Source organism: Lipophrys pholis (genome assembly GCF_963383615.2).
Source record: "Lipophrys pholis genome assembly, chromosome: 21".
Taxonomy (NCBI): Eukaryota; Metazoa; Chordata; class Actinopteri; order Blenniiformes; family Blenniidae; genus Lipophrys; species Lipophrys pholis.
In genome coordinates, this window is record NC_137649.1 from 7,687,589 (window position 1) to 7,715,238 (window position 27,650).

General features: G+C 43.0%; 1 protein-coding gene across 2 annotated transcripts; it reads left to right on the forward strand.

Moving 5' to 3' along the window:
* The first annotated feature begins 654 nt into the window (after positions 1-654).
* On the forward strand, positions 655-8,805 carry myb (v-myb avian myeloblastosis viral oncogene homolog). Of its 2 annotated transcripts, none has more exons than XM_080490092.1 (15): positions 655-734; positions 2,401-2,518; positions 2,610-2,681; positions 3,128-3,220; positions 3,853-4,073; positions 4,557-4,776; positions 4,869-4,928; positions 5,009-5,113; positions 5,424-5,693; positions 6,162-6,280; positions 6,366-6,480; positions 6,573-6,668; positions 6,979-7,068; positions 7,249-7,332; positions 7,418-8,805. In XM_080490092.1, exons 1-15 carry the CDS (start codon positions 712-714, stop codon positions 7,529-7,531), a joined length of 1,800 nt encoding a protein of 599 aa, XP_080346218.1. In that variant the 5' UTR covers positions 655-711; the 3' UTR covers positions 7,532-8,805. The 2 variants fall into 2 exon arrangements, with proteins under 2 accessions (XP_080346218.1, XP_080346219.1); XM_080490093.1 differs by having other exon boundaries at positions 5,445-5,693.
* The last annotated feature ends 18,845 nt before the right edge of the window (positions 8,806-27,650 follow it).

Sequence of the window (27,650 nt, forward strand, 5' to 3'; positions counted from 1 at the left end):
TGCGGCCGTATTTCTTTTACCTTATTGGCATAGGCCAGCTCGAAGCTCAGTTTGTTCGCAACTGATAAGACAAGGTTGTGTTGCGCGTTCTTTATCACTAGGAAACATCTGTAACACCAGCAGGCCCTCCATAAGGAGGTGGATGAGCCATGAATGCGTCGCAACTCCTGTTCCTATTGTTTACTCGGTCCGAATGCATTAGTTCCCTTCTCCTTTTTTTATTTCATTCTTTTTTTCTCTTTACATCAGAGGAGAAGTGAGTGACAATAAATGTTTCATAACAGAGCCAAGTCGGTCAAGCAAAGCCCGCCTCGGAGGACGCCACCGCACAGGCAATTGGTAAGTTCAGGGACCCCTCGTAAATCTCCAATATGTCTTCTTCAGCGCCATGTACTATAAAAAACATGTTTATAACATCATTCATACTATACGCTCTTCGTTTTTTTTATTATGTTCATAAAACCACTCCATTGATTGCAACACCTCACCCCTGTGTATTTCAGTCAGTCAGTTGAATGTCCGACGACAGTGAAGACTCAACAGAAGAAGCGCTGCGGCAGGAGTCGAGGCGCTCTTCATGCCGGGCTCCTGATGGGAGGGGCGAGGCTCCGGCGGCTGTTTAAAACTGAGCGCCACTTTGCGCAGCTCACACACACTCATCACCTTCACTTTGTGCCGAGCGCAGCTACGGAGAGCTGCTTACTATTTCAAATGAAACGCAGACAAAGAAACAGGTAATTTACAAAAACAGCCGCTCTTTAACTCTTTTTTTCTCCACACTGCTGTAGGGAATGGGGGTTTTCTTGCTTGGTTGTCACGTTAAGAGGTCCATAAAGTGACCACATGTTGGACTTTGAATGAGGCTTGAACACTTTGCGCATCTCATTACCAAGTCTTGTGTTTGAAGTCTTTCTTTTATTTTGATTTGTGTTCGGTTCATATTTTCTTGGATTGGTGCAAAGACTGTGTTTGATTGAAGTGCTGCTGTCAGGGGCTCACACACTCACACACACACTCACACACTCACACACACAGGGGCGCATGTTTTCGTGCCACGCTGTGCCCACGGCACCTGTTCCTCTTCGGAGCAGGTACAGCATTACAGCGTCAAACTGCAAAGCTGTAATGCGCTGCTGTCTCAGTTGTTTTTAACTTGCAATCAGCTTTGTCAAATGTTAAATTCCGCCATCATTTGAGATGTAAATGAGAGAGGGAGATAATGGCACAGCCCGGTGCCGGGGACGCACCGCGCGCTCTTGACCGCCGCTCCGCTGAGCAGCCACGGAGAGCGCACGCGTCTCCGCTGCCGCTGCTGCTCGACCCATCTGTTGACACTGGATTTGTATTTATTTTTTTATTAGCCTTTAGTTCAAGATGAATGGACAATTGGACACCAAGATTGCAGTGTGGGATGTCAGTCGTTTAAGCTTAACGGAAGACGTAAATAAAAAAAGGCTTTTTACTGTGTATTTTGCTGAGAACCGGAACTTTGAAAAATGGACTGCACAGAAAGTCACGGCTGCAGACATGTACATCGGTTATAAACATGCATCTGTTTGTCATGCTTTCACGCTTATATAAATATAAAATAAGCTATTTATAGAAGTGAGAGCAATTAAATCCAAATATTATAGCTACTCCATAATATTGTCAGTTTTTTGTGTCCATCTCAGAATTCATCATTTTTTTTACTTTTCTTTGAGACACATGCTGGATAACTCACGGTTAACACATTTTGTGTAGAATATGTCGTTTTGTACTTAGTCACTCTGAATCAAGTGGTGGCATACTTCACGACTAAAAAAAACAAGGAAATTAAGGTTTATTAAATATCACACACGCGCGCGCAGCGGGGTTCCTGTTCACCTGTTGCTCTGCACTCCGTACACTATACCTGTCTGCTTCTCGCACTCTGATTGGTGAAGCGGCTATTAGTATCAGTGTGTGGCGCGTGTGTGCGCATGCACGCGTGTATGGTTGTGCTCCACAATGCTACTGCAGGTCTGAACAAGCCAGGGTCACAAAATTATGATAGCATGTGCCAATCCCAGTATCTGTGGAAACCAAAAACACTGGAACCTGTTCATCCTACTCCCTCCCTCAGAGTTGCCTCCCCCCCCTCCTCGCTCTCTTTCATTGCCCTTGTGGGTGTCTTGGCTTGAAGCCTGTACCTTCAAGAATGACTGGTTCTCTGTCTGTGTTGACACCTGATGAGTTAAAGATTGGGCAGAGCTCTTTATGCAGTCTGTAAAGAGATGATTAGGGAGTAGTTTGGAAATAGGCAGGTACTTGTTGTGCTATTATTTACTGTCCTATTATCTTACACTATTCTCTTTCCCACAGACTCCACCCCTAATTTAATTTTTTTTTAAATGTAATTTTGTCTGTGTGTCTCTATAGTGTTTACAGTAGTGAGGAGGATGAGGAGGAGAATGAGATGTATGACCATGATTACGATGGATCGTTGACCAAAGTTGGGAAACGTCACCTTGGCAAAACACGCTGGACACGAGAGGAGGTAGACACACCAACCTAAATCACTTGAAATGAGTCCACCTCCATTTGTATTGCATATTAATAATGTGTGAATTTAATTTAATTTTTTTCAGGATGAAAAGTTGAAGAGACTTGTTGAACATCATGGATCAGAAGACTGGAAACTCATTGCAAACCTATTAACCGTGAGTAATAAGTAAATGGATTTACCTTCGATCACTTTTTAGCGTTAGGGACTATTTACTCATTCCCACACACACACACACACACACACTTACGCACCAGTGATGAGGCTGCCATGCAGAATGCTTCGTCCATCCATTGTGAGCTAGTTCAGTGTGTTATTCAAGGACAGTTGAACATATGGATGGAGGGAAATAGGAGGCCAAACATACAACCAACTGAGCCACTATGTTCTGTCAATGTACTGTAAACATGCTACATAGCAACATTCTCTTTTAATATTAGGACTACTTTTAATTGAAAAGTGGACTCACATGTTGGTGAGTGATTTGTTAAATAAAACTACTGACTTATATACACGTAACTGTCTGTAGTATGAGGATGATGATAATAATAATAATAATAATAATAATAATAATAATGTGTTTTTGCTCTTTAACCCAAACAGAACCGTACAGATGTGCAGTGCCAGCACAGGTGGCAAAAGGTTCTCAACCCAGAACTCATTAAAGGGCCATGGACTAAAGAAGAAGACCAGAGGGTAAGCATCACTTGAGAAACCAAATGCAGTAAAAAGCAAACAGAAATGCTTTTGTACACGTTCTGGTGTGCCTTGCACACTGCTGTAGTTTCACACACACAAAAAAAGAATGGGTTCAAATTTTATTAGCGTAACATTCTATATTCTTCTTTCCAAAGGGTTATCAATACCTCAGCAGCTTTGTTACATTTTGTCATTTACGTAGAACACTCACAGAAAGCAGCTGCTCGGGTTAGAAACAATTACTTTAATTTCCTGTGCGATTAAAGCAACTCTTCTGTAGCAACTCCTTAACTGCTGTTGCACATTTTTCAGTTTCCCAAAGTGTCGCCCTTACACAACTTATAGCATGTTTAGTCTCTCACAACCCGTGAGGTATTTATTGAGCTGATCCCGAAGAGTTATGTTTCACCCAGATGCCACTGTAATGATTAGCAGAGTTGCTAACGTTCCACTGGAAACTCCCTCACAGCTCTTTAGCAGGTGTTCTCAATCACCTTCGCTGGCTGGAAGGCAAAGGTAATAGGGAAGCGCACAAGAGCAGGAACATCCAGTGAGATGGCGCACAAGTTTATGAGATTCTTCTCCTCTTCCTCCTCCTATGTCCCCCCCCCCCCCACCAAACACCCCAGGTGATCGAGCTGGTCCAGAAGTATGGAGCCAAGCGCTGGTCGGTGATCGCCAAGCACCTAAAGGGACGGATAGGCAAGCAGTGCCGAGAGCGCTGGCACAACCACCTGAACCCGGAGGTGAAGAAGACCTCGTGGACGGAGGAGGAGGACAGAATCATCTACCAGGCACACGAGAAGTTGGGCAACCGCTGGGCAGAAATTGCTAAGCTGCTCCCTGGCAGGTGAGGGCCAAGGACGAAGAATGTAGAGAGACAGAAAAGGAGAAGCCCGAGAAATCACTGAATTCTTCTTGGTTAGCCGCGCAAAGCTGCGGGTACGAGGATATGAGGAAATAAGAGGGGAAATAGAGGAAAGACGACAAATTAGATGTGTTCTCCATTAAAGAGAAGGAAGGTGTGGAAAGTGTATCGAAGACACAAAACAGAACACGGGCCATATTATAATAAGAGGAGTTTCATCGAAATGTGTGGAGAAGCTTGACACAATGTACGTTTAATATCACTGTAAGTGCTTCATTCGGGGAAAAAAATCTTATCGGTTGAACCCACACGTGTTAATGTGTGTGTGGCTGAGACTTTATCTAGGCCTGCGTCAGTGTGTGTGTGTTGATTGATAATGCTCTAGTGCGGGACTAAAGAACCAGGATGTGTTGCTGTGTAAGAAATAATCGTTAACCTAATGCGCCTTAATGCCTCTTCTCTCAGGACCGACAACGCCATAAAGAACCACTGGAACTCTACCATGCGGCGGAAGGTGGAACAAGAGGGCTATCTCCAGAGCACGGCGAAGAACAACAACTCCTCGCTCCCCGTCGGCCATGGCTTCGTCAAGGCCGCCGCTCACATCATGGCTTTCCCTCACCACTCGCCCAATCACGCACAGCTGCCTCCCTTCCACTACCCCTACATATCGGATGCACACAGAGTGAGTGGGCCTCGCGCTGACATATGGCAGTCAATCGTGTACCTGCAAGAGCGTCTTCAATTTATGCGGCTGTGTTTGTTTGAATTAATTAGGTGCCGTTCAACATGACCATGCATTTGAACTTTCCCCAGCCTGGAACTGCTGCTATACAGGTAAAAAAGAAAAAAACACACACACGATGGGAGTTGTTGTAACACAGGAAATTAAACACTCTTGCTCTTCTTTCCTTCAGAGACACTATAGTGAGGAGGACCCCGAGAAGGAGCAGAGGGTGAAGGAGATCGAGCTGCTGCTCATGTCGACAGAGAACGAGTTGCGAGGCCAGCCATCACTACCAGTGAGTCACGTGTCGGGCTTCGCGACGAGCAGCGGAATTCTGACAGCACAATTTACGAGCGTGCGACCCTGCTTTTAAGGACAGTGGTTAGACGTGTGTCTTTGCGTGAATGATGATGAGGAAACATCTGGGGGTCTGTTTCTGCAGAAGTGATGAAATAGTACATTGTCGCCATTTTTAAGCATGTGGCTGAACCCTTGCGCAACATTCTACACAACTTCTGTCAACCTTTTTTTTTTTTTTTTTTTGTCTGTGTGACTTGTTGTCTCTGTTCTCTTGTGCAGTCTTCATTGACACTCATTTGAAGTAGTCTCTGTCTTCTCCTCTCCAGATGAATGTGCCGTATCCAAGCTGGGCCACTCAGGGCTGTTTGACCAATGGTTCAAATGGAGCGGCCACGTCCTTACCTCATCACCAGGCCGCCGCTCCAGCCCTGCCCGTCGACCAGAGCTGCCTACCGGAGGAGAGCGCCTCTGTGAGGCGCGCCTACAGCAATAACGGCAGCCACAACAACAGCCAACAGAGCAGTCCTGCGTTCACCAACGCGATGCCGGAGTACATGGAATCTGTCATTGATTCAGTAAGTATCTTTTGTTTTTTCCTCGTTTGGCTTTGTTTGCAAAGAAGGGTAGTGCAGGATCCAGCAAACCTGTCTCGACCCATGTTTTCCTACCCTTTCTCCAGAGCCACACTTCAGTGGATAGGAGTGTTCTCAAAGCAGACAGGGTCTTACCCAGTCAGGGCACAAGGACTGCTCATGGAGCATGTTCCTCCTGCACCACTCCCAAGTCTTCACCAGTCAGATATCTGCCCTTTTCAGCCTCACAGGTAGTTACAAGAGCCAAGTGTGATCAGAACCCCTCCCCGTCACAAGCCCGTCATCTAACACCATCCACAATTATTCAGAAATAGTTTGTCATCTTTCGTTGGATCAGTAGCTCATCTTAGCTCTTTTTTCCCCTCTCCTCGCCATTCATCGTGCTTCCATGATCTGTTAGACTTCAACTCATTCTTTGACTGATGAGTTTCCTTTTCTTTTTATCCCCAGTTTCTCAACCAATCGATGAGCCCAGAACACTCAGACAACGACACTTTACCGGTGAGCTCGCCCGTGGAGACCAAACCTCTGATTGACCAGATCGTCAGGCACCAGAAAGAAAATGAAATGTGAGTGACTTGTCTTTACACGCTTTTGTCGCGTATATTTACGGTCAGCAGGGGTTTCTGAACAGCCATGCCTTCTCTCGCTCAGGTTCCAAACCCCAAACATCCGTCGATCGCTGCTCGAGTCCACTCCCCGCACCCCCACGCCTTTCAGATCAACCCTGGCTCTTCAGGAGGCAAAGTTTGGACCTCTCAAAATACTGGTGAGACAACTAGAAATGCATTTATTCTTAATGTCTATCGAGCGTACTGTGGTGTCCCCGGGATTCACTTGGGAAACTTTGACATTTTACAGAATAGCACTCCGGAGCAGCAGAGAGTTGTGTCCATCAAGCAGGAGCCCATGGAGTGTCCCACTGAGCCGCCTCTACAGAAGAAGATCAAGCAAGAGGTAACTTCCACTCGACAAAACCACACAATCCCAAAACTCCTCACGACAGGAGTTCGAGCCATGAGAAACAAAAAAAAACATGGTGAAACATGAAATGCACTGTTGCAGTTGCTAATATGGGTTGGTGGCATCAGTTGTCGGCGTTTTGTACCACATTCTTGGTCAATTTGTTGAAAAACTGGAAGTGCCAGTGCGTCTGCGGGGGAGATTATTGGCTCTGTATCTTGTTTCATTGTTGCATGTGGGCAAATTTGTTTGATTGCTGATAATTACAGTGCATGTATTTACCATGACGTGTTTTGTATTCTAGGTGGAGTCGCCAACTCATATGAGCCCCTGCATGCCGTGGGAAGGATATGATCAGCTTTACACACCCAACGGCCCTGCTCAGCAAGTAACTGTAAGTTACTCTTTTCTTCAGTTTTTTTAAATATATAAAGCCACGGTCCATTACTGTCAATCACCTTACACATGATGTGTAACTCTCTCTGCTTCCCGAGTTTCCGTATATTCAGTATTATTTGGTCGTTGTCTGAAAAATGGACTGGGCTCACGTGAGATTTTGTACATTTTCAATCAGGACCTACTCACCAGCTCAGTACTAAGTCAAGACGGACACAAAACCTACCATCTCCATCACAGAGGCAGTAACAGTCCACTACAGGTGAGTGCTTGTTCACATCCACGCAGTTTGGCATTGCGTGACAAGTCAATGGAGGCTTCATATCGTCTTCTTCTTCCACCATCAGCCCCCCACTTCCTGGGAGCAGGTGACCTGCGTGAAAACAGAGGAGTACTCGTTGCCTTCAGAATCGAGTCACAAGTACATCAACACTTACCCCACGAGGACACTGGTCATGTAGACGGCGACGCAGGTGGATCTGTGCCGGGGCGCAGCTTCGCAGGATTCATATTTGTTGTGGTACAACAGTTGGGAGAGGCTTCATGCCATTGGTGTTTTTACACTCACACTCGTTGGATTTCAACCAACCAAAGACTTTAACGTTTTTTTTTTGTTTGTTTGTTTGTTTGTTTTGTATCTGAAATCTTTTTATACAGAGTTTGCTTTGGGTTGTTTTTTTTTTTATATATATCTCTTTTGGTCTTGTCTCTGTATTTTAATTATTGATGTTGTATTATAAATGGGGAAATGGTTTTCATCGGGCTGTATTAATAATTGCTAATTTTGATATTAATATAAAGAACAAGTTGGTTAATTTATTTCTTTTTTTATTGTTATTGTTTTACAATTGGCCAATGGAGCAGTGTTTAATTGTAAGTATTTAAGCCCTTTTAGCATTATCATACATCCAAAGGCATAATCATGATTTCAAAACTGACCTCGGTATTTCACTTCATGGTCTTTTCCGTTTCAGCGCTGTTGTTGTCGTTTACAGGCTGTAATGGGTCGACTCAGAATTTCAAGTGTTTGGTCCGTGATACCTTTAGTTAAACACTGCTGATACAAGGACTGCGCCGTCTGATCTTTCGTATTGACTTTTAATTATTTTTTTTCAAACTATGAATTACCACATTTTATACATCGCAAAGGGGACAAGCCTTTTTAGTATTACCTGATCACCACACTGACAAAGTTTCATTTCAATTTCTGTTGTGTTTTTTTGGCCTTCAAAGCATCCTGTGTCAGGAAAAGAAAAAGAAATCCAAGGAACAAAACTGCTATATTTGTTTAAGATTTGTGTTGAGTCTATTTAAAGATTTTAAAATCATAATTGAGCATCTGTTTGGTACAATGAGCTTCACCCAGTAAGAGTAAGACCAAGCTGTACTTGATTGTATGTCCATGAAACAGGGGCTGCATTAAACACTGAAACGTCTTACATGTTGCTACGGACAAAAGCCCAAACTGTTTGTTTGTGACCATTTTGTCAATGTTTTATTTTTTTTTTTGTTATGGTTGTCTACAGGTAACTGAATCAGCATTTTCTTTCCTTACTAAGACTGCAGTAGCACATGTCAAACACTTAGCAGACAAACCTTTAATATTTTATTGCCTTTTTTTTGATACTAGCATTTGAGCAAAACCTTTTTTATAAAAGCATTTTTACATGCCAAGTTTTGATGTTTTTTTTACTTTTCTATACTGCCTAGAAAATAAAGTGTGCTGTTTTATTACAAAACCTGTGTTCAATGTCTTTTTGAGGAATGTTTGAAGAAACATAGTGTCTTTGAAAAAAAATTAATGATCCGGTGACACAAACAATTCAAAAACCTGTGTTTTACCTCTATTTCTAGCTGAGGAGTAACATTTCAGTTCGGAGAAAGTTTTGAGAAAGTGCATGAAGCCACTTTTGGTCAAGTTTAAGCTCTCTAAAGTGTGTGCACTCACCTTTCCAAAGTATAATCCTGAGAATTCAATGTTTTCCAACATACACTCACACATGCAGAATCTTGCAGATGCACAGGTTTGTTGTCATAAAGTTGTAGATCATAAAACTTTTCTTGAGTCTACATAGTTATCAGCTGGCGGACACACATGAGCTGTGAGTTCGACCTCTTGGTTGAACGGAGGCGTGTTTTTAAGTGAGGACCAGCAAACCAAGAGGCCCAAAATGAGCTTGGGAGCTAAATTTACACCCCCTCCCTTAAAAGTTTCTCAGATCCCCCAACTCCATAGAGAAACCTGCAACCCCCCCACCCCCCCAACCCCACCCCTCACCACACCGCTCTCAAATATAATATCCCTCAGAGGGATACATGAACACAAATAGCATTCATCAAGACCAGTACATGGAACAGGAACTATGATATTTCAGGCAAAGCCAAGCAGAGATAGTTTATTTGCGTTTTTAAGCAAGGTTAAATTAGGTTTAAGTAACATCTTATTAAATTAAATATATCAAACAAAATAAAGATATGATAATGGAGGTTTCAATATAAAAAAAAAAAAAGATGAGTTGGAAATTCCCTGACAGCAGCAGTAGTGTCGGTCAGTGAGTGGCAGATGGAAGGAAGGTTTTATGATATAGAACTTTATGACAATAAATGTGTGTGTGTGTGTGTGTGTGTGTGTGTGTGTGTGTGTGTGTGTGTGTGTGTGTGTGTGTGTGTATAAACAGGCCAAAGCAAGAAGCAGGCACTTGCATTGGGAAATCCACAAGCATCTTCTACACCCAAAATAATAATAAAAAAAACAAAACAAGCCCCAAACCCCAAGAGGTTTACAGACACCTGCTTCCACTGAGCATGCAGCTGCCTCTGTGTGTGTGTGTTTGTGTGTGTGAGAGAGAGAGAGAGAGAGAGAGAGAGAGAGAGAGAGAGAGAGAGAGAGAGAGAGAGAGACAGAGACAGAGACAGAGAGAGAGAGAGAGAGGTCTGATGGCATGATGAGAGATTTAGCAAACAAGAGTGTTAGGTTTTTTTTTTTGTGTGTGTATACTTGTTCATTGGTTTATTGACAAAACGATATCATTACACTTTAAATATTGAACAAAATAACTGTGGGAACCAGTAACGATACAGGTGACTGCAGGACCTCAATGACACACACACACACACACACACACACCTAAAACTCTCTAAACTCCTGCATGTCACCTCTTATCATCAGACAACACAGCAACTCTTATCAGAAGGGCCAAGTCTTGCAATTGTCGCTATTCAACAGGAAGAAATTAAACAGGAGAATGTAGTAATGCAAAAAAATATCACATTTGTCTCGTGCTGATATTAGGTGGAACTTTATTGCATTTTCAGTCAACTGAATCAAGTGCTGATGAAACACAACTTCTCAAACAGAGGGCAACAACATCACTGAAAAGTTAGTAAATATCTTTATTTATTTGGGATATTTTTTTAATAGTAAATGTGAATTAAATTTCTTTGCATGTGATTGACAAAACACAAATCTAACAAATTTTGCACTTAAATAAAAATTTTTTACTTTGAGACAATACAGATGTGATAACAATAGGTAAATAAATTAAATAAAATGTATATGCACATACATGATGAAATGTATTGTTAAAGAGGTCGTGTGAACAAAATTACATAAATTGCCAGGAAAAAGGAAAAATGTGAAAATGAAACAAGGTAAAAAAAAATTGTATGTAAAATATATATTGAAAAACATGCTGAATAGTAAAAAAGCGTTACAAATTTAATTAAAAATTTTTTTTAATGCTTTTTGAGAAGACAAATCAAAACAGGAATAGCTAAACAGATGTCAAAGTGAACGAACAGCTGACGAGATAAAACTGTGAGTGATTCCAAACTTTCCTATTGTTTCCTTTCTGGGTTGAATTTCACTCCCTATTGCCATTTCTCAAAAACGAAACTCATTTTCCATTGTGCGTTATGTCCAAAAAAAGGTCTTTGATAGTGGCTATCAATAAGTGGGAATAATATGTAATAATGCAAATACCAGATCCAGACTTTTTGTTGTCATTTGATGTATTTGAAAGTAGATTTTCATTGGTCTCAGAGTCGAATACCCTTTCAAAGTCAAAGCAGAAGTTGACTCTCACTTCACTTGGTCTTCCATCCTTTCCCTTTTCAAATCAAACATGTCTGTCGTAAGCAGATTGGCTCATAAATTCAGTTTGCGTGTCACAATAGATTTATAGCCGGATGTTGCAGAAATGGCGGGCTCCCTAACATGCACGTGCAAGAGTCACAAAACACACACACACACACACACACACACACACACACACACACACACACACACACACACACACACACACACACACACACACACACACACACACACACACACACACACACACACACACACACACACGCCGACCAGCATACTCTGGGTCTGCATAGATTACTACAGCCTGATTTCCTCATTCCCTGGTTGGTTTTGTGGTCGGAGATATTCAGGCGAGCGCAGCCGCTCCCTGCTGGCAGCGGTCAGGTAGGAGGGCAGGGCTGGACTGGCCAGGCCTGATAACTACACACTCCCCAGGCATGGCACGGCGATGAAGAGAGAATTAAGGGGGGCAGAGAGGAAGACCAGTGATGAAGAGACAGAGAGAACAGAAAGTGAAGGGCCTCGGCGTCGGGCTTATAGTTTTAAAGAACCAATTGTTGGGGGTGTTTCTTTCGGCATTTCAATTCAGCATGAGCGGCTTTATGATTTGAAGTACAATCAAACATGAATGGAAATATTAGCAAAGCGCTTCGACACCAAGGTGCAATCAGTTAAACTTTTCATAAAAAGTTGAAAAATGGAGGGGAGAGAGCTGGATGAAACAATGAAAACTAGAATTTCTGGTCTCAGGGAGCGACACGCTGTCACACAAACTCTGTAGGCAACGTGAAGGTACAGATATCAGTATTCATGTTATAAAAAGAACTCATATTTTAAATTGAGAGCATACATCATTATCAACAAACAGACACACAGACCTTCTCGTCTTCAATAAGTCTTTATGTTAAGCTAATGCGCTCCCATCTACTACACATACGTACATGAGAGTATTTTTTTATCAAACCAGAAAGAAAATAGATTTTTCAAAACTTTGTTTGCACAAAAAGGAAAATTAACTCAAAACAAATATCAATTAATAGAAGTTTTGTGCAGCAGAAAACTCTTTTTCATTGCTTAAAGTCACATAATAAAGAGGATGCATTCACAATAAATCTAGATTGAAAGTGATTCTACATTTCTTTTTTAATGTGTGATTTTTCTGTACTGTGACCGTACTGGAGCAAGTAGCTTCACTAAAGTCTATATTGACATGCTATTAATAAACTCAACTAATCATACTTTATCAATCTCCTTGGGGAAATTTCCTTTTTCTTCCCCCTCAATGACTCTAATATTCTATTTCTAGGAAGCAGAGGTGCAGCCACATTATGGCGCTCCAGGGGGTCAAGGGTCAAACTCAGGGACCCACAGTGGTGAGACGTCTGGCGTGGGATTCGAACTTCCAAACTGCAGATCCAGACTCCATTTCTCTAACTTCGAGGCCAGTATTGCCCCAATAAATATCACATTACAAGTACTTAATTATCTTGCAACTTCTTAGTTCTGCTGCAGCGTCTACTGATGCTACAAAGTCCTGAAAAACATACAAACTTCCTATATTTGAACGAATTCCTGATCCAGAGTCCGCTTAAACCTCTAGGCGACCACTGCCTACTATCAATACAACAATAGAAATTTGCTGTTTTTTTTTACATTTTATACTATAATAACGTGATGCAACAAATCATCATCATGACGCCTAAGGACATAAGGAACTTTATTGTCATTGTAATAAACAACGAAACCTTGTTGGTGACAACCAGCCGGTAGCAGCAAGGATTGACTATAAATATAGAATAAATAGAATAGAAATAAGAAAGTGAGAACAGTAGGTGCATAAAAATAGCAGTAAACATCATGTATTATTTAAAATGTAAAGTGAAGGCAGTTTTATGTAAAGTGAGGCAGTTTTAGATGCTGGGAGGTGTGACGGTCCAAGAGAGGTCCTTGGTGATGTGGAATCCCAGGAATTTGACATTGTCCACCACCTCTACCTTCTCACCGTTTATGTGCAGTGGACGGGGGGGGGGGGGGGGGGGTGGTCTTGCTGGTCCTCCTGGAGTCCACAATGACCTCCATTGGGTCAGGTGTTGTACCTCCTCTCTGTAGTGAGCCTCCTCGTTGTCACCGATGAGTCCAACTATCGTGGTGTCATCCGCAAACTTCACTATAGTGTTTGAAGGGTGGAGGGTGGAGCAGTCCTGAGTAAAGAGGGTGAACAGCGCTGCACTGAGCACACAGCCCTGTGTCACACCAGTGTTCAGGATGATGGTGGAGGATGTGTGTCTTCCTAACCTGACATTCTGTGGCCTGCAGGTAAGATGGTGGGTCAGGGCCGAGTGGAGAGCAGCAGAGACTGCATCCTCTCTAGATCTGTTCCTCTGGGACGCAAACTGGTGTCTGTCCAGATCTGCAGAGATGATGTCTCTGATGTGGAACGGGATGATCCTCTCAAAGCACTTCATGACTACCAGGATCAGGGCGACAGGGCGGTAGTCATAAAGGCAGATCATGGATGTTTTCTTTCCAGGTACAGGAATGACAGTGGTGGTAATACGAAATGAGACATTATGTACTATCGCTGGGTATGAACGTTTAAAAATCGCTGCCAATAATCCCAGAAAATGCAAAAAGCCTAAATTGGGGTGGGTTCATGGTTACTTTATTATAATCCGTGGGTAGATTTGTTTTGCAGGAAATGATTGCATTTGGCATTCTTAAGAAAACACACATTGAAAGTGTTCAGTGTTCTGCCAATCCGGCAATACCCGAGCAAGAATAAGTAAAAAGATAAGATAAAATAATAAATGGGTTCATTCCAAACAAGCTCAAAGTGAAGGATAATGTGATGTGAAATCCATTCATCTGTCTGTACCTGCAGGAGCCGACCCCATGAGTGATAAAAATAATGTGCATGTACTGTATATAGGACGAGCCTGAACTCAGTGAGTCTATTCAGACCCACAGGACAGTAAATGTGACCAGTAAACACAAGCACTTTTTTGGGGGGAGGGTTTTTTTGAATGGCCACTGATACAGGAATACAAGTTACTCAAACCTTTTTCAATAATATGTGACACCAGCGATGTCAATAAAGTATACTTTGTTCTCGCTTTTGTGCGTGTGTGTGTGTGTGTGCGTGCGTGCGTGCGTGCGTGCGTGCGTGCGTGCATGTGTGTGTCTTTATCTGGGCTTGTAGCAAAATAGTTGTTGCTTTCAGTTGAGCATTTGCAGATAATGCAGAAATAAAGGTGAAAGACTCCTGGACCCCCGGCCCATAACGTCCACGTCTGTCTGGCACAACGTGACGACCCCGACACATGGGCAGCATATAGAGGCCAACCAGGGCGCGCACGCACGCACACACACACACACACACACACACACACACACACACACACACACACACACACACACACACACACACACACACACACACACACAACCAGAACACACAGATTGAGCAGATAGACGTTGCCATTTAGAAAGAGAGAGACTGAAGGTGGAAAGATAGGAGAGCAAGAGAGGTAGAGAGAGAGAGAGAGAGAGAGAGAGAGAGAGAGAGAGAGAGAGAGATGGGGGACTGGTGCTGAGGTGATTAGACTCGTTACAGTTACTGTGCTCCCAGATTTGGCTGCCACTCGTTTGGCCGTTTGTTTGTTGTTTTTCAGGACTAACAAATGTATAGACCAATGTGCCTGCTGCAGATAGCCCAAAACAATAACTGTAAACATTTCAGAAAGTGGGTCAGGAGTGCGAAAATGATGCCGACAGTGTCAAAGAGCAAAAAGAAAGACAGGCGTTGGGCCCTCCGATAAAACATTTTTTTCAGAGTGGACAGAAAGCCCTTCAAAATAAAGGGGAAGTGGAAAAAGATTGGTGTTGATGTGATAGATTAAGGCCAAAGAAAAATCACAAGTAGAATATAATTGATAGAGATGCTGGTCATGGTTGTTATGTTTAGTGAAATCAAAAAAGATGCATATTGTTTTATTGCCTCACACAAAAACTTCATTGGACGTGCTTATGACTGAAGATCACTACCAAATGAGACATTATTACCAGCATGTTTTCAGCCGTGTCTTTGTGCTAACAATATTGGTCCAATAATTAATCATTTTGGACAAAATAAAAAAAGACGTGTCTGATTCATAAATTTCTATATATCAAACATGAAAAGGATGTGATTTTAACTGAAAGTGAAATTCTGCAGATTCTAAACCAAACTGAAATAACATTGGCCACAGTGTTTTCTGGACAGTTTCCAGGTCTGCTCTCGTTATTAGAAGTTGTCACATTATATTTTTGTTTCACATGCTCAATCTAAATTAAAAAGCCTCGGTGCAGACAAAACCTCGGGCCCCTTGTGTGTGTGTGTGTGTGTGTGTGTGTGTGTGTGTGTGTGTGTGTGTGTGTGTGTGTGTGTGTGTGTGTGTGTGTGTGTCTAAGCAAAATCTATTTAAGATTATGATTTTCTCAATAATAAACTCGATAGATTGAAAGAAACTGTGGTCTTGAATCACCAAGATCTCACACACGTACACACATCCTGACAGTCTCCTGGTGTGTGAGGTGTGTGGTCAGCCGGGTTTCAGACTTCCCACACACACACACACACACACACACACACACACACACACACACACACACACACACACACACACACACACACACACACACACACACACACACACACACACACACACACACACACACACACACACACACACACACTTCCTTTTAGAACTCTTCTGTCTACTTTCACATGGTGTCTCTTTCTACTTTGTTACTTCTACCGAAAAACAGGAGTCCAAATACAAAAAAAGTATTCCTCGATACATCGTCTGAAATCTGTAAACAGTATTTTGCGAGTTCTTGTATGTGTGCATCTTTGTGTGTCTCTGCTCAAATTTGCTTGGGTTCCAGATCGGGACGCCAGGGTGGCAAAGTTATTGTCTTGAGGGAATTTCTGCTGACATACAGTCGCGAGTGGAGACACACACACACACACACACACACACACACACACACACACACACACACACACACACACACACACACACACACACACACACACACACACACACACACACACACACACACACACACACACACACACACTTTTACCCAGCCCAAAAATGACATGTTTTCCCGCTCAGGCTTGGTACAGCTTCCCTATTCACCTGGGTAAATAGAGCAGAAGGAAGGGCCTTTCAATGAAGTCCAACACATCACCCCCCCCACCCCCCCCCACACACACGCACGCACGCACGCACGCACGCACGCACGCACGCACGCACGCACGCACGCACGCACACACACACACACACACACACACACACACACACACACACACACACACACACACACACACACACACACACACACACACTTACCCACCCAATAACTCCACCCCTCAAGCAATCAATGTCCCAACACCACATTTTAATTCTCCCTCCAGCTGATATCCAATAACACACACACACAATTAGCACACATATTAATAAAAAAAACGTATTCTCCTCTCCTCTCCTCTCCTCTCCTCTCCTCTCCTCTCCTCTCCATTGTTGTCTCTAAGTGATCGTGACAAGTTGATTCACAGAACATGAGCATGCCTGACCGCTTCGATTTAGGACACTTGTCATGGGGGTGCACCCACCATCAATAAATACCCCCCCCCCCCGCCACCCCCACCACCAACCCTACCTCCCCCACCCCCTTCCCACACACACACTCCATTCCTCCAAACACACACCCTCACACCCCCTTCATGTACAACCCCCACTGCCCTGGAACTCATTTGTAAAGTAGGTGTGGTCATCGGAGGTACTTGGGTGAAAGTTGTGTGTGTGTGTGTGTGTGTGTGTGTGTGTGTGTGTGTGTGTGTGTGTGTGTGTGTGTGTGTGTGTGTGTGTGTGTGTGTGTGTGTGTGTGTGTGTGTGTGTGTGTGTGTGTGTGTGTGTTTGACAGACAGTAGTGACTTAATTGTACCAATGAGATAACAAAACTCAGAACTCCGGCCAGTTTGTGGTCTCCAGTCCAAAACACAGTCATGCTGAAGAGGCAAATGGGCACGAGTGCGCACACACACGCGTAAACACACTGCACACACTGCACACACTTTGTCTTTGTATGTACAACACCTGTTAGGGAATAAACAAAGTGAACAGACTGATGGTTCAACCATTCTGAGGTCATTATAATTTCTAAGTTGGGCAGCTGAAATCTTGTTCTATACAGTCATGTCCCTTTCTTTCTTTCTGTGTGTGTGTGTGTGTGTGTGTGTGTGTGTGTGTGTGTGTGTGTGTGTGTGTGTGTGTGTGTGTGTGTGTGTGTGTGTGTGTGTGTGTGTGTGTGTGTGTGTGTGTGTGGACATATGGAGCGAAAGTGCACAAAGAGGGTTGGAAAAACAAAAACAATAGTCCAGCTGCCTGTGAATGTCATGCAGCAGCAGTACAGCACAATTAAGTGCTGTGTTCTGTAAAATCTTTATAATGAATAGCAATCTTGCACTGAAGCATTTTTGAACACGTGTATAAAAACACAACTTGTATAAATATGTACAGAAGCTTTAACTGAAACCAGAAAAATTGTGACCATCGCCATTCTAGTCACTTTTTCACTGACGAGTAAAAAAAGTTAATGAACACGATTGAAACACTGAAAAGATTTGCGAGTGATCATCAAGTTAATTTTTTTTCCTTTTGTTTTCACACAGATCCAAAGTTGCATTTTTGAACGCATCACATTTCAATGTTGGCAGTGAGCCAGTGATACTGACTAAAGCAAAAAAAAAACCTTATATTGCATTTAACGAACATGTTGGACCTGGATGAGTCATTGCCATTCAGTAAGTATATGTTTGTCTGACCCCATTAGCTTCTGATAGAATTCCTCGTGTTGTGTCTGGTAACAGGAAACTTCAGGGATTAGATTTAAGGAAACATATTTGAGCCAGTCTGAGCTCAGATCAGGTCAGTCTAACAGAATGACAAAGGAATAAATTCAGAAATGCCTGGGCATTTTCATATATGGGTTTTTTTCCCCCCATATATTTTCCATTTTCAGGTTTACCAGCAAGTCAAACAGAGAGAGCAACAGGTTCGTCCTGACTTGAAGCGTCGGTGTGCTTCACCTCCTTCAGACCTGGAGCAAAATGTTCCTTTCGAAACCGATTTTACATTTTTAGGTCATAATTTTGAATAGCCATGATGGATGACATGGATTGATTCCTTAAAAGAACGTGCAGCTTTTTGCTCCAGGTCAAATAGAAATATGTTTGTTGACATATCAAAAGCCATTCTACTCGTCTGACACCTTTACACCACTGAAAAGAGGGCAATTATGTTAACAAAAGCAGTAATCCAATAGAAACACACTCATACTTAAACCTTACCATGAGTGGGAAAGCACGCAATTTCTTTTTTTTTCCTGAAGCTCTTCACACCCATCACTTTATTTTCATTTACAAAAGATCAGAAATGGCTTTGAGGAGCTGCCTTCATAAAATGTGTGCCTTTATTCCCATTTTGATCATTGGCCACATCTGTTCTTTTCTTCATCGCTCCTGTGTTTAGACACGTCAGGACAACAAAAAAAAAAAGGTAGTTTAATTGAAGCTGCCGAGGCTCGTTGATGATACAAAGACCCGTTTGTCATCTGATGGGTGGCGGGGAATACCATCACAGAAAAGTGAACCCTAATTTATTAAGCCGACGCTGAATCAATCGATTCCTGGGCTTTGTTGTGTTGTTCGGTTGTGCGTTTTAAACAAGTGCGACGTGTCTTGCACGTGTGCGCACAAGTATGCAGATCGTTGTGGACGAATGGTTCATGCTGGGGAGGCTCTCCTTTAACCTCTAATGAATTGAGATAAGCCTGTCCTTCAGGCTCAACAGTAACCGCGACAGACAAGTGCAAACAGAAGGACACGAGGAAGAGGTTTCACAGACGCATGCATATCACAAGAAGACCTCAAATATTGCTGCTGGATTCAGAGGCTCAAATATGACAATAAACCTTTACCGTCAAATTCAAGTAAATAAAAAGGCTACTTGTTTGCGTCTATATGAAACCACGGCACCTCCAACCCTTTCCCGTTAGTCTCTATGACTTTAGAGCAAACGCGCTATCAATGGCGGGAAAATTTTGAGCAAACACTTGCGTGAGTGTGGGTGGGTTTGATGAATGCCCTCAGCGATGCAGACAGCAGGTTTTTAGACACCTGCCCCCCCTAAAGATAAGAGGAAGCGATAGCAGAGAGGTGTGTCTCGGAGGTCTTTTCTGAGCTGATGCATCCTGTAAGTTGAGTCGTATGGCAATATAATGCTGACACAGAGAGACAAGTATAAATCATAGCACTATCTATCTATCTATCTATCTATCTATGTCTGCATTGTCATCAACATAATTTCATGGAGAAAATGGTTTCTCTGCATTTTACATTCACAAAATGTCTTCAGCTGTAGGATCCCTGGTTCGATTCCCAGCTGACATTAAGGCTTGTCCACACGAGCCAAAACGATGTTTCTCCTCCCCGTCGTTCTTAGACAGTTTGTCGTCAACACAGGAAACATCTGTCGTCCACGCCAGACCGTGAAAACTACTTAAAATGATGTAGTACACACACCAGGTCTATAGGTGGCGATGTAAAGCTGCCACGGAAATATACAAGAAAATGGAGAAGACCTGGAACGAGCAAGAAATCGACAAATCCAACATCTTGCCTCATTAAACCAAATAGCATCAATAGCTTCTGCAGCCTGATATGCAGCATGTAGTCCGCCATTGTTGTTGTCAAACTGACGTCGCGGTGAGGGTCGCGGGGTTATCGGGTCAAGAGGTGGGGCGATGACATCATCATTTTCAGCAAATGTGTGTCTTGCTCGTTCGCACATTAAAATTTCTCCACCTTGGAAACTTTTCTTTTTTGTTGAAAACATTCTCAGGCTCCTAAAACGCGGTGGCGTGTGGTTGATCGGCAAAAAAATGATGCGCTCACATGAAACGGCGTTGTCGTGTGAACAGGGCCTAAGTATTTTGCGCCTTCCCCTAGTTTATACATTTTCTGTCTGCCTCTCCAGTTACTATCCATCAAGCGCAGTAAACATGCAATAGTCCATTCAATACATGTGAGTTATTGACACTGTTCAGTCACAGGCTTTCTTTTATCATCTCCTCCTGAAAAACGGAGTAAATCATTTGATTTTCTAGTAAACTCAAGAGGAGACTTGTACACTGACGTCCAGTCATGTGAAATGATGAAAACTTTGCCGAGGTTCATGTTTATAGTCGTTGAATTCGTACAATGCTCATTTGAATGTGACAAGATTTCCCATTTTGATGCTTTTGACATGTAAAAAAATAAAATAAGACAAATAAGGACTAAATGTCATTTTGAAACTAGTTTATTCTTGTGTGAGACAAACAACATCTTGAGTCGAGCCGAGGATATTATACACACACCTTGAGAAGTGGTTCTCACATACTTACACACACACACACACACACACACACACACAAAGAAACAACCACAGGCTGCATAGTGAAGTTATCAGGATGCAACACTGGGTTAGTGTGACCAAGCAAAGGCGCCTTGGCTCATTGGCTCATCAGCAGAAAATTAGTGGGGGATGTTGAGGTGTGTGTGTGTGTGTGTGTGTGGGGGGGGGCATGTAGGATTCAGGGTGGTAGTCGTACAGCCGTTCTGAGAGATAAGAAGTTGCGGGATTGTCGTGTTGAGGGAGAGAAAAAAAAAAGACCAGAGAAAACAGATGGATGTGTGTAAACTGTGAGTGTGTGTGAGAAAGACAGAGAGAGAGAGAGAGAGAGAGAGAGAAGCCACAACTTCACTGTCAATACAGGTCGTACTTCAACAATGCTTTAAAGTAAAAAGTAATATCTCTCTCTATCTGTCTACATTAGAAGAGTTCATTGCTGGATGCAGGCACACAAACTATTCACATCATTTCACATCCAGAAACCAAAGTTTATGGTCAACATGAGACGAAAACATCATTTTTGCCGCGAAAACACACAGTCATTCTACATTAGTGACAACAGGCAACAGACTCATATTTATCACAGTAATGTGATTTACAGCTTCAACATGTGTTTAGAGTGTCTTTCCCAATCTGTCCTCATCCACTCACCATACACCACCTGCTGGGTGCAGCCCTTCGCCTCGCTTTTATCAAAAAAGCCGTTGACAAGGGAATTCCCATTCCTCTGAGAGTCTTGGTCCCGATTTGGGGATTGAGAAGTTGAGTAAAACTCACTTGAGGGAGTGTGAGAGTGAGGGAAGAGTTCAGTGATATTCCTGAAGGAAGACGAGCCGGAGTCCGAATGATTCTCCCAACATGTACAGGGACGTCCAAATAAGCGGCGAAGCTTGTCGTCCAGGTCGCGCATGCGCGTTCGTTGCTACATATACGTGGACACGAATTAATACAGGAAAACTCGAACACGTGGCCACGAGACATCCTGCAGAAATCTGCCTCGCACACACACACACACACACACACGCACACACACACACACACATCACCCCCACACACACACACAGACATGCAAACAGACAGCTCAGTCTGACACCTGCCTCTCATGTACACGTTCAGTGATTCTGAAAAATAAGAAGGTGACAAACAACACAGCAAAAAGTCATGGGATTCACAGCGCTTCTCTCACCGAGCAGGCGCTGACACATTCTCACCAAACACACCCGCAGCTCGGCTCAGCTGAGGTAAGCAAATCTTCTCTGTGTTGTGGAAACCAGCTCTCTGTCTGTTGTCTTCATGCAATTTCCCTCTCAGACACAATGTCTGTTTTTTTTTTTTGTTTTTGCCATCTTCCTAGGAGCAGAGTGTGAGGCTTTCTCCCCTGATGGCCGCCGTCCGCGCGCTTGTCCAGGGCAGCGGACGCTGAGTAAAGTGATATGAGAGCGCGCTCGAGGAATAGAGAAGCAGAGGTTATGCAAAAACAATCACACGACATAACTTTGTCACACAATCGCGGCGTCATCATATGGACGCGAAACAGGCGAGAGGCGGCGCCGTCCCTCATTGAAATAGCAGCTCTGTTGAATTACGTGGGATTGTGAGAGCAGGCTGCGTGCTTGTGGGGAATCGATTGTGCCGCCGTGCAGAGTTGGTCCCTGCCGACGTAGACATCATCGGCCGCGCACATTCTGAGAGTACGGTGGCACAAATTTGCCTTCGACAACAGTCATACACAGAAACGCGGAGTACGCGCTCTCGTCGTAAACAAAGGGTCCTGTGGGAGGAAGTGGGAGGGAGGGAAAGTACCTCATCAAGACGACAACAACAACAGCAGCAGCAGCAGAGTGGCAGGGAGCGACAGCTGCTCCCTGAGACAGACGTGAGGGATCACCTCTGCACCATAACAAGCAAATTGCTCCACAACCCGACAGGCCTGGGGACAATGCAGTGGCGTGGGGTTGGAACACTAAACATTGTTGCACTTAATCTGGCCCGAACAGACAGATCACAGTTTGGGATTCTCATGCTAAAGCCACAGCAAGGCCGGTCTTGTTCTATACGGGAATGGTGGAATTCAGCAGTGCTTCTTACGCTCGTTCAACCCATTTGTGCTTATTAAAGAAGAAATAAGTCAAGTGCACACAGAAAGGCCCCGACGGTGAACTATGAGGTGTGCGAGCTGCTCACTGGGAGAGGGGCAGAGGGTACAGACGGAGCTTTGCTGTGTTTCAATAAACTTCTTAATTGCTCAGGGATTTATTTCTTCGTCTTGCGTTTAGTGTGTTTAGTACTTACAATGACAATGTCTCCTATTCAAGGCTTGAGTTCCATTCAATGTGGAATTGGATGGATGTTGGTTTTGGTTTACATCGATCTTGTTAAAATCTAGTTCTTCCGTGTTCTTCAACTGAATCGTAAGAAGAACATCCTAATCCACCTTCTGAACGATCCCACTGATTTCAGCTTTTTTACTGTGAAAGTCTGAAATATTGTCGTAGTGAAATCATGAATGTAAAAATCAACTTCATATCTGAGTTACTTTCAAGTTAAACTTTTGTTTAAATAAACCATATAGGAACAATTTTGCATAATCATTAGAAAACATGGAAACTCTGACAACTGTTTAATGCAAAAGATGTGGCAAAACATTGCATTTCTTTGCACTTCTTTAAAAATCAGTTTGGCAAAAACGCAGGTCTGAAATAATTAAATCTAGAATTTAAACATTTGCAATCTGAATGACTGATTTTCTAATGTTGTAAAGTGCAGCTCTGCTGTTTATTTACAAATGAAATATTGCTTCGTCTGACTTTTTTATCGTCGATGAAAACATCTTTAAAATAGTACTAAAGATTGACATAAATAATCCTCATAGTGGCGGCGACATATTCAGCGCTTCATCCTGGTGTTCCTCCTGTTTCACTCAAGGTCCATTCATCACTTTGCGTCTTTGACCTTTATCATTTGATTTCCTGGTAAGGAGGCCTCACTCTTTTGTGGGGATGATAGGAGCACATAAGCCCTGCCCAGCTCCACCCATCCTGAGCACAAACCACACGCGCACAGATACGGTATCTGACCATAGTCGCAACCTCTCTTGACCACAATTGACTCCAATCAAACCCATCCCCCTTCACAAACTGGGACCGCACCTAAAGACCCTGCGTGCGCCGCGCAGGCCAGCTATTATGTAACACAAAGGCAGCGTTCACTTTTAGAAGCGACTCTCATTGTACTGACAGACACACGGGCGCCTCACAGTGTTTGTTGCGACGATGGGAATCCCTGGTTTGCATGCAGGTACTGGATACGTAAGTATGCCTGTCAGATTATCCATCGATGAGCGGTATTGACAAGTGAAAGGTACTTCAGGTCAGGTCCCAGCCAAACAGTTCCTCTTGTACGGTCACACATCTGTCTGCAGGGGAAACCACCTCGGTGGCTCGAGATAAATCGATTATTCATTACAACACACAAAATGTGCAATAAATACAGGCAGGAAACCCCCGTGACAGGCAACTGGTGCAGGTATTCAGACGGAATAACTTGGCTTAAGGGTCATTGTCTGACACGTTGTAAAATGCAGGTGCACAACCATGTGGACAGATAATTGCTGCGAGAGGAGGAGCTTTTTCATATGCAAACACATGCACACTCACACACGCCGGTGCAGGTGCATGCATGTAGGTAGCGTATGCAACTTGATCGTTCGGCGTGACGCTTTAGTTTGTCACATGTATGAGCATGCACTGACTAATCAGAAAAGTAATTAGAGAATATTTATTCTCCTTTTTTTTTCTCACTGCAGCTCTCATCAGTTTTATTGCAGGAGGTGACTCATAAAGGCTCCTTTTTCATGACTGTGTAAAGAATAAATAAATAGAACGCCGGTCCTGGAAGCTATTAGTGGTCAATGCTCAAAGTGGTACAAGAGCTAAACATGTGAACCTTTTGGGCGTAACTAACGTTGAAGCAACTGAGGATTTGTGTCATGAATGTATGTGATCAACCCTAGTGCGCACGCACAATATGCGAGCAGCCTGCTATATTTGCCGCCAAATCATTTAGGAGGAACGTTTTAGCTCAGATACCAGTCCGACGTGTTCATGAGGAAAAATCGGACTTCCCACTGGGAATAAAATAGGATGCTGTCAAAATGGCAGCTCTCCACCCGGTGAGTGAAGAAGGTTTGATATCACTCAACATGGCACATATTTTTAGCTCATAAATGACAACAATGACAATCACAATCACAATGACATTTGCCATTTGAAACCATAAATGAATTACTTGCTGTACGACATTAAATTGTACCTCCTGAGCTTCATTCCCTTCCACTCATGGTTTGATGTGAACTTTCTTTCATCTTTTTTTTTTGTCTTTGACTCTTGACAGCAGTGATGAAGCTGCAGGGCTGCAGGCAGCCATGTTGTTTTTTTTATAAGCCACGTGACCACTATGAACTTGGAAATGGGACCTTTCCAGCCAGTAACTATCACAGTTCCCACCTGCACGCATGCAACAATATCGACACCAAGTCCAGGGAGGAAAGACGATCTTAATCTAGTCTTTTATCAGGTGAGCAAAAGGTGTGAACAAGTTGGAAGATAGTTGGATAGAATTAATACTATTTAAGCTTGAAACGTCATGTAAACCAAGTCAGTTGAGCGAGTACAAAGTGTGAATATGTTGTGAAGTTGGTTTACAGTATAAAGCCTGTACGTGTTATTTCGTACCACAATAGAAAGTGGAATCTTCGCAGGGACTGTGAACCAAACTGCCTATGCTTACAAGCTTCGCAAAAACAAAAATAAAAGAATTCTTCTTCTGTGTTTCTACTTGTACAAAAGAGGTTAAAACTAATTGACAATATCAAATTAGGGTTTCACTGAGACTGCATACATTAAAAAAAAAAAAAAGTCTCAAGGTTGAATGCTCCCTTGTAGCAGAGCTGTAAACAGGCTGTTCCTGAATCACACGGGGGGCAGATGTTTTCTGGGAGGCCATGTTGAGGATTGCAAAACAGGAAACACAGGGCCACGATAACTCGAGCACACACAGAGGGGTAATTGCGCTCACATAAAGTGCGTGGGCACATCACACAGGGCATTCAGAGTTATGTTAGAGTGAGAAAAAAAAAAAAAGTGTGTATGCATGTGCCACAGTGGCAGGGCCCCCTTTGATCTTCTTTACTTTACTTTTACTTCTTTACGGCAGCTGGATGAGTGTGTGTGTGCACAAGTTGTGAGGCTTGAGAATACGCCGAGGGTTTACGTGCCAAGACTATCACAGGGAGTGATTAATGGTGCTGTGGCTATTCCCTACTTGGCTGTCAGTCTGTCAGCTCGACAGGACTAACTGGTACCACATCAGGGAGACACAGGGAAAAACACAAGAAAGAAACTGGAGAGGCCAAACGCCACAATGGAGAGGCAGGAACTGCAACCTGAAAGGTTAAGATGGATGTGCACTTTCATTGCGCCGCTAATCTCTCAATGTATCTGTTGCTCTCGATTACACACAAACAAAACACATTAACATGCTGTCGTTCCCGTGAATCCCGGAGACAAGACCGAACATGCACGTTGGCCTGCCATGACTTAAAGCACACACGTGTCGAACCGGTCCGACAGCACTTAGTTGGAGTACAGCATCTCATCAGGAACATGATAGGGTTGTGTCACGGGAGTCATTGTTGCACTTGTGACAAAAGGATGGCGTAGTTATGTAGCAACCTCATTGAACCTGACACCCGAAGTTACGCATTCTATATGGACCATAGTTTAATTTGCGGCTTGTGTTTTGATTGCAACTCGCAGTTATTCGCTCCAGTTCGTGTGTCATTTAAATGAGAGCTTTTTTTTCTCCTCCTTTTTTTTAAGTCGAGAAATACTGAAAAAAATATTATTATGTATTTTATGTTTTCTGAGTTTCTAGTAAATAAATAAACTTCAGCAGAAACATTTAAAAAAGAAAAATCTAGCAATTTTAAAGTCAGCAAAAAAAGAATGCTTGTACCCTGAAATGACATTAATTTGCTCAAAGTTGCTTATAAGAGAGAGTTTTGTTCTTTCGATTAAGGGGAACTGGTTTTATACTCTGTGGTATCTGTGGATAAATGTGTGCATGTGTGTGTCAGTGTGTGTGGCTGGGGGTGGGTATGGGGTGTAGTTTGGAACAGGATGTAGCTGTGCAAACGCCTAAAAGCTTCTTTTGCTTGTGTTTGCACAAGAGGTGAAGCAGCAAAAAAAAAAAAAAAAGAAAGAAAGGAAAAAAAGAAAAAAAGAAAAAAAAAACAATCCTTCACTGTAAGTCCACAGTATGCCCATGGCAGGGAATTTACCACAGTCTGTCTGCCACCCTGTCAGTCCGAGGGCATAGAGTGTAACAACCCTCAACAATCTCGGTCCAGGATTCACTTCATCATAACGTTGAGTACACATGTGAGCAAAAGTGCATATTTTTTAAACACGGCTTAATGGACAACTTGGCAAGCAGTTCAGTGGAATGCAAAGCTGTATGCAAATGAGATGCAAAGAGTGAGGGAGGCGTATTATGGAAAATTCCTTTTTTGCCTCAAAGACATATACAAAAAAATGAAGTGGTATTTACGAGTTATAAAGTTTAAGATATGCTCAAACACAACCCAAACTTCCTTTTGTCTTTCTTTTTTCTTTTATTTAATTCTAATACTTCCCAAAATTCGTCACACATGTCTCAGAAAGACAGGGAACGCTGTGAATTCATCCAGGTAAACGCAGAGAAACACACTCACACACTCATATTGACAAATATGGACCATGTTTGAAGTCACAGGGTACTACTGAGGATTTACAAATACACAGTATAACCGCAGCGGAGTATTCACTATTTGATGATCAGCACTAAGAGGGTTTGTTTCAAATCTCATATCAGCATTCGTTCCAAACAGAGAGAAACTTTCTTAGTCCATCTTCTATAGTGTTTTAGCCTGTGCAGGGTCAGGGG

Bases quoted from the DNA above. Each gene is read 5' to 3' on its own strand.
- myb (XM_080490092.1), top strand. From the start codon at position 712: ATGAAACGCAGACAAAGAAACAG. The intron at 2,682-3,127 runs GTGAGTAATAAG...TAACCCAAACAG, and splicing joins TCATTGCAAACCTATTAACC to AACCGTACAGATGTGCAGTG. The intron at 3,221-3,852 runs GTAAGCATCACT...CAAACACCCCAG, and splicing joins CTAAAGAAGAAGACCAGAGG to GTGATCGAGCTGGTCCAGAA.